Source organism: Meles meles, chromosome 3 (assembly GCF_922984935.1).
Source record: "Meles meles chromosome 3, mMelMel3.1 paternal haplotype, whole genome shotgun sequence".
NCBI lineage: Eukaryota > Metazoa > Chordata > Mammalia > Carnivora > Mustelidae > Meles > Meles meles.
The window spans coordinates 71,543,059-71,560,191 of record NC_060068.1 but is presented as its reverse complement, the minus strand read 5'-3'; the positions used below and the strand labels follow the sequence as shown (position 1 = coordinate 71,560,191).

Sequence of the window (17,133 nt, the reverse complement as noted above, 5' to 3'; positions counted from 1 at the left end):
TGAGGAAATTGTGGATGAATGCAATTATCTTTTTCTTTGAAATATGTGGCTGGCGCTGAATATTTCTTGCTTTGTGTATGCATAGAACGCAATACACTGACTGACCTGCATTTGAATGAAATGTTATGTGAAACAACTCCTTGCAACAGAGGTGAATAGCATGCTTGCTCTGGCCACTTGAACAAACGTTTGAATACCTTTGCTCATTTGCCTGTGTTCTTGAAGGTTTTAGTTGTGCAGCTATGCAGTTTTTCCAGATTTTCAGTATTGAGGTCGCTAAGCACTTTATTTCTTTATACTAAACTTCTAACTTTTAATATTGCTTTACTTTAAATATAATAATTTCAGAAGCACAGGTTGAAAGACATTTCAGTGATAGAGTTACCATAGTGAGTATTTATGTGGGAATGTTTACATCTTTTCATGGGCTGAATCTTTCATTGTGGCAATATTTATTATCTTCATTTAGGAACAGTGTTTTCACTGGGTATTAAATTTTAGGTTGGCAATTATTTTCTTCCGGTGTTTAAAGATTGATTTAATTATGAGCGAGAGACTGAGAAAATGAGTAGAGGGAGGGGCAGAGGAAGATAGGCTTTCCGTTGAGTAGGGAGCCTGATTCGGGGCTCCATCTCAGGACCTTGGATCATGACCCAAGCCGAAGGCAGATGCTTAACTGGCTGGGCCACCCAGGCACCCTTCTTTCAGCATTTTAAAGAATGTTCTTTGCCTTCCAGTCTTTTTCTTTTGTTCTTGGTTGTTCTCTTTTACAGATAATACATCTTTTTTTTCTCTTTGATGTGTATTGTATTTCATCTTTCTCTGGTTGCTTTGAGATTTTTCTTTAGATTTTCAGCAGTTAAACAAAAATAAGCCTACTATAAATTTTCTTTAAAAACTTTATCCTAATATTTGCAGAGCTGCTTCAGTTTGATACTCGATGTTGTTTGTGAGTTTCAGAGAAGTCTTGGTTACTATCTCTTTAAACAGTAGTTTTGCCACATTTTCTTTCATCTTCTGTGATTCATATTACATGTTGTATCTTTTTTAAAGATTCATTTAGAGAGAGCGTGGGTAGGGGCAGAAGGAGAGCAAGAGAGAATCTCAAGCAGATTCCCGGCTGAGTGCAGAGCACGGCACAGGGCTTGATATCATGACCTGAACCAGGGTCCAGAGTTGGGCGCTTCACCAACTGACCACCCAGGTGCCCCAGCATGTTATGTCTTTTACTAGGTCCCATGTGCCTGTTACATAGTTTTCTATGTTTTTCACATTTTTTTCCCTTTATGTGCTCTAGGCTGGATATTCTGATTTGTCTTCCAATCCATCCAGTTAAATGCATTTCTTGAGGTCTTAATTGTATTAATTACATTTTTCAATTTAGAGTTTCCATTTGGTTCTTCTATAGATGTAGTTAGCTGGAAAAATTCTCTAGTTTACCTATTAAGCCTTTTAATGACAGTTATTTGAAAGTTGTTCCTAATGATACAGCTGTATCTGGATTATATGCAGGTCTTTCCTCTTCCCTCTGTTTTCCTTGATTGGCTTTTCAGTCGTTTATGATTCCTTTTGTATCTACTTAGTTTGACTGAAGGTGGACGTTGTGTATGAAAAACTGTAGAAGCTATGGATAATGTTATTGCCTCTAGAAAGGACTTCTTCTTCTGATAAGTCCCTCAGGGATCAAATGGACATATTGGTGAAAGCTGTTCTATTTATCTGGTTTGCTCTTATTTTGAAGCCATGGGTAGGGGTCTCAGATGAAATCCTTCTCTTTTAAAGGTCCTGAAGTCGTTTGTCTCTCCTATGGGTATGAAACTGCTGAATGTGCTGGTTGGTTTTTGGACCTTTTAGATGCTATTTCCTTCTGCTAAGGTTTCTCAGCTTCCTGCTCTGTGCAGTTTAGGAATTGGCAAGTGCCTTGAAAGGAAAAGCTGTGAAGTTCAGGCTCATTCACTCTGATCTTGACCTCCCAAGTCTTGAGTTGCTCTGGTTGTTTTCTAGTGATTTGAACGATTGTTTTTTGTTCTGTTTATATTTTATGGAGCTGGGAAGTCCAGTCTGATTCAAGCCACTTTCAGAAGCTGAAGTTTCCAATTTGCACTTGTATTCTTTTATAGCATTCTCAAAGCATGAAAGGGTAGTTTTTTAAAATAAGTATTAAGCTTGTACTCTGGGCATTTTGTTGTGGCCTCCTAACACTGAAGTAAAAGAATCTGGTTAATGCCAGAAATAGGAATCCATTATTTGAGTTTTGAGTTTCAAAAACATGAAGGCCCTTATTTATTTATTTATTTATTTATTTATTTATTTATATTATTTTGTGAAGATTTTATTTGTTTGAGAGAGAGCACAAGTAGGGTGAAGGGTGAGCCTGATCTGGGACTTAATTCTGGGACTCCAGGATCATGACCTGAACTGAAGGCATATGCTCAACCGGCTGAGCCGCCGGCCCTTGTTTTTTATTATGTTAGTTAGCCAACACCATTATTTTTGATTAGTAGTATTTAACGACTCATTAGTTGCATGTAACACCCAGTGCTCATAACAACACGTACCCTCCTTAACACATGGCTACCCCATCACCCAGCTACCCATCCCTCCACCTCACCTCCCTTCTGAAACCCTGTTTGTTTCTGGGCATCCAGAGTCTCTGATGGTTTGTCTCACTCTCTGATTTCTTTCCCTTCAGTTTTCCCTCCCTTCCCCTATGGTCCTCTGTGCTATTCTTTATGTTCTACATAAGACATAAACTATATGATAATTGTCTATCTCTGCTTGACTTATTTCACTTAGCATAATCCCCTCCAGTTCCATCCATGTCAGTGCAAATGATGGGTGTTCATCCTTTCTGATGGCTGAGTAATGTTCCATTGTATATAGGTGCCACATCTTCTTTATCCATTCATCTGTTGATGAACAGTTTGGCTGTTGTGGACATTGCTGCTATGAACATTGGGGTAGCATTTATTTAACATTTTATAATCATTTTCAAGTCTAGTTGGAAAGATAACAAACCTGTCTTCAAAAAAAGATAAACTGGGTGGCTCAGTGGGTTGAGCCGCTGCCTTCGGCTCAGGTCATGATCTCGGGGTCCTGGGATCGAGTCCCGCATCGGGCTCTCTGCTCGGCGGGGAGCCTGCTTCCCCCCTCCTCCCGCCTGCCTCTCTGCCTACTTGTGATCTCTCTCTGTCAAATAAATAAATAAATCTTAAAAAAAAAAAAAAGATAAACTACTATCTAATGTACTTCCACATCATATGAATTCTAATATGGTGCATATTATGGGAGGACAAGAACTAATTTGTACTGTATGCCACTGTTCGGTTGTTTAATCATCAGAACAGGAAGATATGTGAGCAGATGTTGTTTCCATTTTAACAGATGAAAAATGGTCAGTTGTAAAAAAAAAAATGAAAATACATAAAAATGCATTTTTAAAAGTCACCCACAATCCACCTGTGAGAGATAACCACTAAGAACATTTTTGGTCTAAGAACATGTCTAAAAAAAAGGAACATGTCTAGTCTTTTTCCAGCACTTATAAATGTATATGGTATTATGAAGTAATGAGTTAAGTAACATTTTGCTTTAGAAAGTGTTTAGCTTAGGTATATGCGATTCTAGGATAAGACATTTTTAAAGTTTGAAGGGTTGATAAAATTTCAATGGTGCTGACAAGAAGTTTTTTAGAATATATGCAGCTGATGTCTTCTGGACAGTGGAATATTGGTTCTCTAAATTAAGAATTATGTCAGTTGATATACTTCATATAATTATATGTTGTGATTTTTTTTAAGTTGGTATGTTTTAATGCTTTCTGTTAAGCTTCCTAATCACTTTTCTGTTTATATTTTAAAGGCCAAACTGTTTTCAGATAGTGGTTCAGCACTTTAGTGAAGAACATTACATTTTTTACTTTGCAGGAGAAACTCCAGAACAAGCAGAGGTAAGTTAATTGTTTTCTCAGCACACCTTTATTTAGCTCATGTTTTCTTTTTAATTAAGAAACTACTGCATGTATGATAAATTAATAAAAAGGAAGACTGAATCTAATTATTTTTTTATTTCAAGAAATGAGAACTCTGTAAAAAAATTTTTTTTAAAGAAATGCAGAAAAAATCTCAGTGAAGGGCTGTTACGAATGAAAACTCCATTTTAAATTGACCTTTAAATGCTCTATGATGTTGAGTCCAACTGAGAATCCTCATTTAAAATCCTTTCTTGCTTAAAGGTTATAGATATTCTCAGTACAATTTAAAGGTAAGCCGGTTAACAAGCATTGTTATTCTTTACTGGTTGAACTTCATATGTAAAAATAGAAGTTCAGTCATCAAAAATAAAATTATTTAAGGAATTTTTTCTTTTTCGCTAAGTCTACATATGATGTCTGATTTCAGCAGTAGGCATTGATCCATGTGCAATGCTCTTATTAAAGCTTTTATTAAATTTTAAGCATTGCTGTGATGAGGGAACGTTTTCCAAAAATTGTTTTTAAAAATACTTTGATTTCTTTGAACCATAAGATTTCAGGGGTGTTTATTGGTATTTTGTACAATATTTCTTCTGCTTATACTCTGTGGGAAGAATCTGAAGGTGGTTAAGAGGTCAAAGAAAACAACTTTGTTGTAAATAGAAGATAATTTGCCAACTCTGGATATGAGGCAGAGAACCTCTTAAAACTGGATCCTGGCATGCATCCCTGATTCATAAATTATGAAAATATCTTAGACTCTAGAATTGATGAATGAGCCACATTAAGTTTTATGGTTCACAATTGAATGTCATGTTTCAAATCTTTACAAAATATTTCAAATATTAACACATGACACACAAAAACCCTTGTTTTGTGGGTTTTATCCCTAATATTTCGATGCAGAAAGTAGAGTTCAAAACATTTATATAACAGATAGACATATATATAATTGTTTATGCCAGAAATTGAGTTAGGAAAGAAATTTAAACTTCAGTTTCCTATCCTCCAAATTACTTCACTATGTTCCCTTTCTAAATAAAGATATATACCTTAATGATATTTCAGTATAAATAAAATATTTTCTTGTTGTATTTATATATAAACTTTACATATTCTTCATTTCCATAACCCTTAAAGTCCAAAAATACCACTGATATTTCCAATTTTTGTTACTTTGGTGGCCTTTTGAATCTGTGGTTACTTTCTTCTATTTCTAAAAGTTATGATAATTGATTAGGTCTTAATGTGTTCTGTAAAGATGTCCTCTGAACATTCAGAGTTCAGACTGAAATAGTCAGCAAGCTAAAGATATAACTGAGTAAAACAGTAGTGCAGAGCTTTGTGGAAATAAGTAAGCCAAAGTGAAATGTTTAGATTTATTTTTGATAAACCTAAGATTGTTCTCTCCTTTCTCCAGACCACTAGGTAAACATTTAAAAATATATCTTCAATTTAATTTGAATATTAGCCTGAAAATTATTTTGAATCTAATGTTGTGTTTTAAAGGCTTATAAATAACCCAGATCCCCTTATAAATTTCTGTCTGTGTCATGGTCTAAGGTAAGATTAGATGCTAGTCATCAAGGTAGTCATCACATGATCAGTTGGTTTTGCGGTCAGCCCTCTTTTCACAAAACATAACAACTGCTTAATAACTTCAGTGGATTTTATTTTTTGGCTAATTAATGGTCACTTATGGCATACTTAACATTAATTTAGGGATTCAACAGAAATACAGTTTTAAAGATGATTATAATTGTTTTGGTCATTGTTTTATTTTATGGGCAGCATACTCTGAGTATAGAAATGGCAGTCTGGAGAAGGAAAGAACTGCTGAATTTTGGGGGGAAAAAACCCTTATGATTGGAAACTGAATAAACTATTGTATATTTCTTTGACATGCTGTTATTTTTTGTAGGACTGGATGAAAGGTCTGCAGGCATTTTGCAATTTACGGAAAAGTAGTCCAGGGACATCTAATAAACGCTTGCGTCAGGTGAAACTTAATTTTCTTTGATGTTGGCACGTTTCGCTTTATAACTTTGCTCTTTATTTCTGTCAGAACTGGTTTGGGCTACATTTCAAACCTTTCTGAGCCCCCCCCCCCAAAAAAATCCATCCATCCATTCATCCATCTATTTATTTATATTATGTTCAGTTGGGCAACATAGAGTACATCATTAGTTTTTGTACATATATTCAGTGGACTATTACTCAGCCATCTGAAAGGTTGAATACCTACCATTTGTATGGACATGGATGGAACTGGAGGGGATTATGCTAAGTGACATAAGTCAAGCAGAGAAAGACAATTATCATATGGTTTCACTCTTATGTGGAACATAAGGAATGACACTTCTGAGTTAAGTTTATCTTTTCAGGCATTTTAAAGCCGTGCTTCCACTTGGTTCACCAGCAGGAGAAATATTTATGAAAAAGAATGTTCTTTATATACTTGCCAGGTAGTTAGTCCATAATGCCATCTTTGGAATTCATACCAAGGATTCTTTTCTTCTACTTAAAATAACAATACCAAACCAACAATAGAAACCATTTTATTAGGCACTTTCATTCATTTTTTTCTTGAAAGAATAATTTTGGCCTATATCAAAAAAGTACAGCTAAAGATAATTATTGAAAAGATCATCTGAATTTAAGTATTAATCCAAATTGCTCTGCAGTCAAGTCTATTATGTATCTGTTAGGTAGCATCTTATTTGAACCATAACATGTCATACATGTTCATTTTACAGAGAGTTAAGTTGGGCTCTTTTTTTTTTCTAGGTATGTAAAGTCACCTCCATACCCTGCTTATCTTTGCTTTTTTTCCCCCTGTATTGTTATCCCTAGATAGCTGGAAAAAGTTAAGTAATTTTCATATTCTTGGAGTATTGAGGAACATTTAGTACAGTATTTATTGACCAAAGTGATTCTTTATTGATGGAAGTTTCCAACAAACTTTGTGAACTTAATGTATTGTTCTATTGCAAGTCAATAAATGGTTAATATTTAAATAAGTTATATTTCCTGTAACCAAAAATCTAAGCCTTTCCCCAAGGACATTTAATTATACACATAGTTGTATTCTTAAATCGTATTTTAACATTTTGTAAGCTATGAAAAATCAGACTGAGTTTTTGCAGATTGTGTCTTGTGTGTAACTTTTGCTATGAAGTTATTTTTAGCTATAAGACAATAGAATAAAAAATGATATAATAAAGTCATAGCTAACATCTCTTGAGCCCTTTTGCAGGTACTCTCCTATGTGCTTTTAAATGTATTATTTCGAATCTTTATAATAACTTGCAGTGTAGACTTTATCCTAATTTTATAGGAGTTGAGGCTCAGAGAGGCTGAATTGTCCTACACCATTCAAGTAGTACGTAGCAAGAGGGAAAGAGAACCTGATATAGACAGTGAATGATCTAAGTTTTGGCACCAAAACTGACAAAAATAAGTTAGCTTCTTTGGATTTGTATCTTTTTCTGTAAAAGGAGAAGGCAGAATCAGTGTTGTAAAAATACTTTCTAGCTGTGGAAGTTTATAGATAAATCTTCCAGATGAGCTTTATATATATAACCTACAGGATTTTGATTTGGGTGGTGACAGTTTTTTACTTATGTTAAAATAAAAAATCCTCTATTTCCATTTTCTCTGAACTGTTTCTTAGTAGAAAGGTACATTTCATTAAATTGCTATGAGAATATAATTGGAGATTTAAGAATTATTTTAAATGCTTGAATGTTGTATTTTATACATCACATAAAAAGGAAAATATAATTATAGGTCATAATGTCTAAGGAAAGGGGAAAAATAAATCAGTTTTGGGTTTTTATTTCTTAAATAGTAATTGCTTTTGAAACTAATCATAATTCTTGAAATCTGGGTAACAATTTCTGTGTTTTCTTTAGGTCAGCAGTCTTGTTTTACACATTGAAGAAGCCCATAAACTCCCTGTAAAACATTTTACTAATCCATATTGTAACATCTACCTGAATAGTGTCCAGGTAGCAAAAACTCATGCAAGGGAAGGGCAAAACCCTGTATGGTCCGAAGAGTTTGTCTTCGAGTAAGTCTTATTTTATCACTACATTAAATCTTTCTTTTACCCTATTGCATTTTCTGTTTTTTTGTTTGTTTGGTTGGTTTTGGTTTTTGGTTTCTGTCTCTGAACTACCAGAACAAGGTGCCAGGTCCAGACATTGTAGTAGTACTTAACATTTTTTTTTCCTGCCCTTTTTTTTTTTTTAATATTTTGTTTATTTATTTGACAGATAGAGATCACAAGTAGGCAGAGAGGTAGGCAGAGAAAGAGGAGGAAGCAGGCTCCCCACGGAGCAGAGAATCCGAGGGGGGGCTCGATCCCAGGACTCTGGGATCATGACCTGAGCAGAAGGCAGAGGCTTTAACCCACTGAGCCACCCAGGTGCCCCTTTTTCCCTGCTTTTATTCGTGAAGTGCTATGTCCTTGGTTTTTCACTTAGTCATTAATAGGAATAAGTGTTACTGACATGTTCAGAAGCATTTACTAAGACACACATACAAAATGTTCACAATGGTTCCCGGGATTTACTTGAGGAGGTTAAAGACGGTGGGAAAAGTATGATTTGCTTGTCTGCATTCCTGTATTCCAAATAATAACACGTTTGAATCCAGCATGCATATTCAGATTGTTTAATAGGAGAAATAAGGGACTTACTTGATACTAGAAATAAAAGAATCAGAATTTGATGCCAGGATATTTTGTTAATACTTCTTCTTTTTGCTCCTCTAGTGATCTTCCTCCTGACATCAATAGATTTGAGATAACTCTTAGTAATAAAACAAAGAAGAGCAAAGATCCTGATATCTGTAAGTTGATACAGAAATTTCTTTCTGGAGTAAAACATGTTTTATATACTTTTTAAAATTCATAAGGAAATCTAGTCTAAAAGTACCAGTAGTATAATTTGACAGTTTTTTTTGTACTTCTAAAAGTTTTGATTAGGAAGAGTTTCTCTAATAAAAAAAAATCAAAATGGCTAAATTGTACATACTGTAAACTTAAGCCCTTGATATTAAATTATCTTTCATCTCCCCTTCCCTCCCCAGTGGACAGGAACAAGAGAGAACAGTAAGAGTGGCCATCTTTCTGTGGTGCTTCCACTATCCCTTCTTTGTACTTTCTAGGTTTTTCCTGTTTTCATACAGTTTTATGTAAGTGGGAAAAAGTACTCTGTTTTTTTTCTTTAAATTAGTCCACTGTTTATTCATTTCTGGTGAACCTTTTCCATTCTTTTTCCACAGTAGCATACTTTCTCCCAGCCTGTTGCTGACTGGTGGCAGTGGGATTTAACAGTTCATATCAGAGTGAATTAGGTTAATACCTTCTTAAAAGTCAGGCTTAGGGAAAGAAGTGATAAGCATTAACAGGAATTCAGAGCCTGAGTTTTCCTCCACAAAATATTTATTCTTTCGTTTCTGTACTATTTAAATGCTTAACATTTTTTTTAGTGGTTCCCCATTACTTTTAAGATAAAATCCAAACCTGTAGTAAACACAGAAGAAAGGCCCTTTCCTGATCCCCTCCTCCTCCACCTTGCGGCTCTCCTAGTGTATCTTTGGTATATCCTCTCTAGATATACCAGCTTTCTTAGACCTTTTAAGTAGTTCATGGATTTTAAAACTGCCCACCATACCTTCTATTGGGATTGTGCTCTTTTTCTTTTTCTCTGCCTTTCTACCTAGCTACACCTCCATATCCTGTTAAATGTCAACTTAAGGGTTACTTGTTTGGAATGGATTTTTCCACCAGCTGAATTACATATTATTTCTCTATACTTGAGTAGTAGTATCCACTGGTAATGGCACTTACCACACCATACCATGATTGATTTCTTGCCTTACTGTGACCTCCATGCAAGTCAGAGACCATGTCTTAATCATGTCTGTATCCTGTGTCCCTGCCTACCATAGTCTAATACAAAATAGGCATTGAGTAAATGAATGAAGTAAGTATTGAGTATGTGTTACTACTGAAAACGCCTTAAAAGTATTTAACACTATGGAGAAGACAAAATGTCAGGAAAATTTACTGGCATGATGAATTACAGTGTCCTCTTTTCAGACAGTAATCATTTGATGTTTTTTCTATCAAAGTATTTATGCGCTGCCAGTTGAGCCGGTTACAGAAAGGGCATGCCACAGATGAATGGTTTTTGCTCAGCTCCCATATACCATTAAAAGGTATTGAACCAGGATCTCTGCGTGTCCGAGCACGATATTCTATGGAAAAAATCATGCCAGAAGAAGAGTACAGTGAATTTAAAGAGGTATTAAGTTATTTATCAATCTAACTATTTTAGATGGAATTAACATTAAACATTTAAACAAAAAGATCCATTAAGTTAAACATTACGTAATGTCATAGCTTAGTGTACCAGTGATGGGCATAAAGGTTGAAAAGCCTTGCAGTAGTATGATGTTGGTCTTAAGAGTCTGTAAATATGTAGGCTATAAACTCGTCCTGTTTTTAATAAATGTATTCAATAGAACATATTTCTAAATAGATGAAAATAAGAGAATTCCTGTTAATCTCATTGAGCATGTTTAATGCTGTGTACTTTCAATAATCTTTCTTGATATCATTTTTAGCTTATACTGCAAAAGGAGCTTCATGTAGTCTATGCTTTATCACATGTGTGTGGACAGGACCGAACACTACTGGCTAGCATCCTACTAAGGATTTTTCTTCATGAAAAGCTTGAATCGTTGTTGTTATGTACACTAAATGACAGAGAAATAAGCATGGAAGGTAAAGTATGGATGTCTTGGTGTAATACTTAAAATCATTTTGCAAAATAAGTTACCCTATTTTTCCTTCATTAAAAATTAAAGTTGGAATGTCAGTTCTGATCCTTGTGCTAACATTTGGCGGTTTCCGTCATGGTAAATTACTCCATTAGAAGCCATAAGAAAACGACCTCTTTATCCTTATTAATGGCTCATGGTGCTTGATTATTAAGAATAGTTTGGTGTACCGACCACATTCTCTCATTTATATTTTACTTACTAATTCACTGCACAAAAGTTAGGTGACAGCCACATTTTATTTCTAGCTTCTATAGATAGGTAGTCCCAGGCAATGGAGTTGGACATACAGTGCTTTGTAACAACTTACAAGTTTGTCACAGTTAACCCCTTTCTGGCTAGTACTTTGGCTTAGTAACAGTGCTTGCTTTTAGGTTCCCCAGTAAACTATAAAAGCTAAAACTATTACCTCCTAATCATAGAAAATATAAAAGACATCGATTTGTCAGGAAAGATAAAGTGATGGTTAAGATGTTACATTGGGATTGTCTTTTTTGGGCAATACTTGTGTTTTTTTAGGTCATTAATAGCCATTTTTTAAGGTAATATAGTGGGATTTTGTGGGTTTTTTCCTTTCATTTTCTGCATTTAAAAAAATTGGAAGTATAAGTGGCATACAATATCCTATTAGTTTCAGGTATATACCATAGTGATTTGGTATTTTTATACATTATAGAATGATCTACAGATAATTCTAATTATTTATACCACTACATTATATTCTTATTTGGAGATAACTCAGAATTTCCAAAGTGTGGGCTCAGTGGATAGCAGAGCTGAATTCTGACCTTATTTTTGTCACTCCTTGGCTCTGTGGTCTTAACAAGTCATATAACCATTTGTTTTTCTTATGAATATGCCAGTGTCAGCACCTCCTGCTGATTTCATGAATAAGGTCCTTCGAAGGGTTAAGTTTATAGAAATATAGGAGTCATTATAATCAGTACTTCAGTGCTGCATGCAAATAAGCATACTTAAATGGCTATAATGGTTGAGGGGAAAAATGAATTCAGTTTATTTCTAATCTGGTTTCACATTAGTGCAATCTTTTATGTGAATAATCTTTTAATATAAATATTTATGTAGATGAAGCCACTACTCTATTTCGAGCCACAACACTTGCAAGCACCTTGATGGAGCAGTATATGAAAGCCACTGCTACACAGTTTGTTCATCATGCTTTGAAAGACTCTATTTTAAAGATAATGGAAAGCAAGCAGTCTTGCGAGGTATGAACTTCATGTTTTAAGTATTTCAGCAAAGAACATTTTAATAGGTGATGCTTTATAGCTAATGACGTTATAAGGAAAATACATTAGCTTTCTAAAATTACTCATCAGGGCATTTACATGTTTTGTAATACTTTAGAAAAATGTTGGAGTAGACTTTAAAAAAAATAGACTTAAAAAAAATGTACTTTGAGATTAAAAAATTCAGATTGCACCAGAAATTACTCTCATTTACCTTGCTGTACTAATGATACAGTGTATGCTGCTTTCAGAAAGCATATGTAACATAAATTGAAGTTTTTGCTAGAGACTTAAGTCGTATAATCTAGGTAAGGTCTATGAAGCAATTCCTAATAACAGCCAGGGGTATCCTTGAAGTTTTTGGTAAAGAAGTACAACATAGTGCATTCAAAAGCAAATAGAAACATCCTTTAGATATTAAGGTTTCAGCATAAATTCATAGTAAACCATTAAGAGAAAGAGAGGAATCTCATATGGCTCTTCTCTCGTTTTGAGGGTAGAACAACTTCAGAAGGAAGATATTGAATACATTTTTTCAATCTGATACAAAATAAAACAAAGAATTGCTTTTGATAATGTACACTGGGAGCTGTTAAATGTTAATTTTGCACTACAGTTGTCCGTTTTTACTAATTAACCTAAAGGAAAGAAATTGAGGATTTAGTGTTGAAAACCGGGGTAATGCAGGTAATATCAGAAATTGAGCAAGTGTGCGGTGAGTCTATGATCACTAGATCAGGCTAGGGTATTAGGACTTATCTGATTCTAGATCAGATTTCTTAAAATTCCAAGGGTTACTGGAAAAATTTCGAGAAAGGTTCATTATTCTGTCTATGGCATTTAGAAAAGCCTTTCTATTTTAATCAGTATTTTTTCAAATAAATACAGTTAGAGATTGATTTTATAATAGATGGTGATCATTATTTTCATTTAAATACTCCTACTATGTTTGTGTATATGTGATCACTAAAGCTGGGTTTTAGTCTTCTCGTTTAGAGAATACTACTTTAAAAATAAAGTCTAATCCGTTTTTGTGGCTGTAAAAATCTATGGTAAAGCGTAGTAAATGAATAAAAGAGAACTTTAACACCCGTATTAATCCCAGAGCTAATAAAATGTGCTGAATAATTACGGCTTATTGTACAGTTGAATAATTGGAAATTAATGGTAAATGAGTTCTATAGAGCAAACTACTTAAAAATTCCCATTTATATCTATCCCCTAAGACTAAAACAGATTGAAAAATGGAAAAACAGAGGACCTTGAAAACAACGGTTTGATTACCTTGATTCATTTGCATTTATCATTGTCAAGATGCATTTATATTAATTTATTCCTTCTCTTAGTTAAGTCCATCAAAGTTAGAAAAAAATGAAGATGTGAACACTAATTTAGCACACCTATTGAACATACTTTCAGAGCTTGTGGAGAAAATATTCATGGCTTCAGAAATACTTCCACCGTAAGTGATGAAATTTTAATTTGACAAGAAACTGTGTACCTGCATTTTGAAAAAATTTGTATTTCTAAAATGCATAAGCTTTCCACTGTCCTAATTAATGGTTTTATATTCTGCAAAAGAGTTTTTCAATCTTCCAAGGTGAATTTTGTTTAAGGCAAAAGAGTGACTTGAGGAAAGAGCAGTGGTGTAATATTTACATTATAATAAAAACAAAAGTATGTTTTTACACAGACTAACATGTCTGGTTTATACGGTAACTTGGGTAATGAATAGAGACTTTTGAGATCATAAGTATCTTGGTCTTTTTTTATGTGTTTTTGTTTTAATTTCAGTATAGTTAACATAGACTGTTACATTAGTTTTAGGTGTACAATATAGTGATTCAGCAACTCCATACGCCACCCAGTGTTCATTACAAGTGCCCTCCTTAATCCCTATCGCCTCTTTCCCCAATCCTCCCACTCACTTCCCCTTTGGTAACCATCGGTTTGTTCTCTGTAGTTTAAGAGGCTGAAAAATATTCCATTGTGTGTATATATTTACCACATTTTCTGTATCCATTCATCTCCTCTTGGACAGTTGGGCTGCTTCCATCATTTGGTTATTGTAAATATGCTGCTATAAACATAGGGGTGTGTATATCCCTTTGAATTTGTGTTTTTGTATTTTGAGGGGTAAATAGTGTAATTATTGGATCATAGGACAGTTTGATTTTTAACTTTTTGAGGAAACTCCATACTGTTTTCTACAGTGGCTGCACTTTAAAGTACAACAGTCAGTTAGTACCTGCTTAACAGCTTTTAGTGTAAGTGAACTCACTTACTCAGGTAGGAGTTATCATAAGTTAAAATCCATCTCTGGGAATCTGAACTTAGTATTTCCTTTGTATCGTCATTCCAGTACTTTTTTCTTTCTTTTCATTAATACAGAAGCATTGTAAAAATGGTAAGATTTCTTCCAAAGTAAGTGTAAAGAACTGACTAAATGAATTGATGATGACTACTATTTGTTTTCCTTATCCCTTTACCACATATGTCCTGCACTACTTGTAGCAGAGTACTGTTTTGGGGGGTAAGGGCCAGTCACATTAAAAAGTGTATTTGGCAAATTAAGCTTTTGGATGCAATGAGATAAGCATTTTTTCCCTTGCTTTATATATTGAGATGACTGTGTTGTTTTGGCAGGACACTGAGATATATTTATGGGTGTTTACAGAAATCTGTCCAGCACAAATGGCCTACAAATACCACCATGAGAACAAGAGTTGTTAGGTAAGGTTCATCAATCCATTTGTTAAGTCATTGTGGATGGTGTGCACTGATAGTCAAGCGGGTAACTGAAAATTGGAAGAATAACAGTATATAAATTCAAGACTTTTTTCTTTTACTTTTATGTCAGAACTCTGTTGAATATTTTCTGAGTTCAGATGGCTACTGAACTTTAACTGTACTGTATTTTTTTTTTTTTGGAAGTTACTGAGAGAGATTTAGCTGCCTTGTGCGTTTTCTAAAAACCTGAGCACTCATGTATACTCAGTTAACTATGGGAATTTTTATCTTATCAAAAGAATGGGGTTAAAAAAGTTATATAACCAGCAACATCTGTAAGTAACTTTATATAGTACTCACATCATATACACAGTACATTACCTACATGCATACTTGCATATACACACGGATAGAGAAAGAAGAGGGAAGGTGGAGAGAGGGGGAGGATTGAAAGTGGGATTGATGTGGTGCTAAGGAGGAAGAGGAATAATGGACTGATGGGTTAGTAGCAGTCTGGGACTCTGGGCTAATCTCCAGCCAGAGCCTCCAGTTCTGAAGCTGTTTCGGTATGCTCGTTGTGCGCTAGTTAGGAGGAATTGCTTTTGCAAGTCACAGAATGTTGTATCCTATATACAGGGGGACTTCATTATCACTACTCTAATTTTTCAATGAGGAAGCAGAGCTGTAGAGGTTGAAATTGTTTGCTTAAGGTTATATAGAAAGGTTGTGCTAAGGCAGAACTAAAGGCCAACCTTCTAAGATCCAGTCAGATCGCTAACACTACTGTAGGCTTCGTTAAGTACACCCTAACCCACTGAAGACAACTGGAAGTTCAGGGCAAAAGCATCAGAGAATATAGCATTCTGCTAATAACATTTTATGTAGAATGCATACTACCAGTCATGTTATATCCCATTAAAACCACCATTGAAGACACTAATATCATACAATTAGTTGTGAAAAATGTGTGTCAGTTGTGCCCACAACCTGAGTTTGGTAAAGAGGCTTCTACTCTTTTTGTAGATAAAATTTCTCCTGGTTAGTAATGATGAGACACAAGTATAAAAGAATTGTAGGTTCTGTATTTCTTCGCCTTAGTTGTGACTGAGAGGACTTAGAATTAGCAGTGTAAGTTTCAGCATAGTTTTGTGTGTGACGTCAATTAAAGCCTCATACACTCTGTTTCAAGAGTTTAACTGTTAAGCAAATACAGCAGGAATTTCTGCTTTGTGAGTTGTCTGAAACTACATGGTTTTTAGGGGGCATTTATGCCCAAAGTGATGATTTCTGTCCCTACTAGTGAGCTTTTAAACATATGTGTAGGTACCTAGTATCCTTTTTAAATTTAAAATCACTTCTACAAATTCACAGAAAGATTTGCACACTGAAATTCTTTCATGATTAAATGTCAGTAGGTTATAGTTCAGATTCAAACATGTAGCAAAATGTTTTCAAGCAAAACTTATGCAAGATTCTTCACAAATTCATTTAAAAATATTTAAAGAGCTGATAATTGTGTATTATAATTGCAATAAATGCTATCTGTGAAGTTACAGTCATTTTCTAAGAGTCCAAAAAGTAGTAACTGTCATTAGGTTAGAAAGTAAATGCTGAGGTCTTTTTCTTTATTGCCATAAAAGCTTTATAGCATTCGATTGTGTACATTTTCATTGATCAAGAAACCACTTTTCTCTAGTAAGATGGATTCTTATTTTTAGGATTCATCAGCAAAATCAGTATAATCAACTAGATTTATAACAGACTTTATTAGGCTAATCAATTTAAATAAGGAAAGAAAGAAATGAGAGAAGGCAAATTTTAGGACCATACAGGCCTGTATCTCTATAAAAAGGTTGTTTAATACTCCTAAAGTGTTTCAGAAATTCTTAGTGTCCTAATGCTACTGCTTCCTCAAAGTAAGTATATTGGAATAAATAAAGAGTTGCCAAGACCATAAATGTTACAGATACAACTTAAATCTTCCCAAGATAAACTGAAAATTCCAAATTTGGGAAAACCAAATAGTGTAAGCAGAATTTGGGCTTGTTTACATCAGTTGAAAGTTCATGGTTCTACAAGTATTGATATTTTTGTTTATTATTTTTATGTAACATATATAGTAGTTTTCTAAAAAAAAAATTTCCCTCCCATTCAGTGGTTTTGTTTTTCTTCGACTTATCTGTCCTGCCATCCTGAATCCACGGATGTTTAATATCATCTCAGGTAATCAGCTTTTGATAAAATTTTGGGATTAAAAAATTAGAGTAAATTTGGTATTTGTTAAGGTTATACATTTTTTTCTTTTATATCTGATTTTTTATTACCCAG

At 34.2% G+C, this 17,133-nt stretch overlaps 2 protein-coding genes across 4 annotated transcripts in view; one reads left to right on the top strand and one right to left on the bottom strand.

The window, feature by feature from the left end:
- Positions 1-17,133, bottom strand: part of CCNH (cyclin H) — a 65,532-nt gene that overhangs the window by 15,873 nt on the left and 32,526 nt on the right. The gene's annotated exons all lie outside the window — the stretch shown is intronic.
- Positions 1-17,133, top strand: part of RASA1 (RAS p21 protein activator 1) — a 113,072-nt gene that overhangs the window by 86,832 nt on the left and 9,107 nt on the right. Inside the window, exons 12-21 of the mRNA XM_045998771.1 lie at positions 3,862-3,949; positions 5,895-5,972; positions 7,888-8,045; positions 8,751-8,827; positions 10,115-10,287; positions 10,610-10,769; positions 11,912-12,054; positions 13,422-13,537; positions 14,722-14,808; positions 16,961-17,028. Coding sequence (XP_045854727.1) covers positions 3,862-3,949; positions 5,895-5,972; positions 7,888-8,045; positions 8,751-8,827; positions 10,115-10,287; positions 10,610-10,769; positions 11,912-12,054; positions 13,422-13,537; positions 14,722-14,808; positions 16,961-17,028 — 1,148 coding nt within the window. The remainder of the gene's footprint in view (positions 1-3,861; positions 3,950-5,894; positions 5,973-7,887; positions 8,046-8,750; positions 8,828-10,114; positions 10,288-10,609; positions 10,770-11,911; positions 12,055-13,421; positions 13,538-14,721; positions 14,809-16,960; positions 17,029-17,133) is intronic.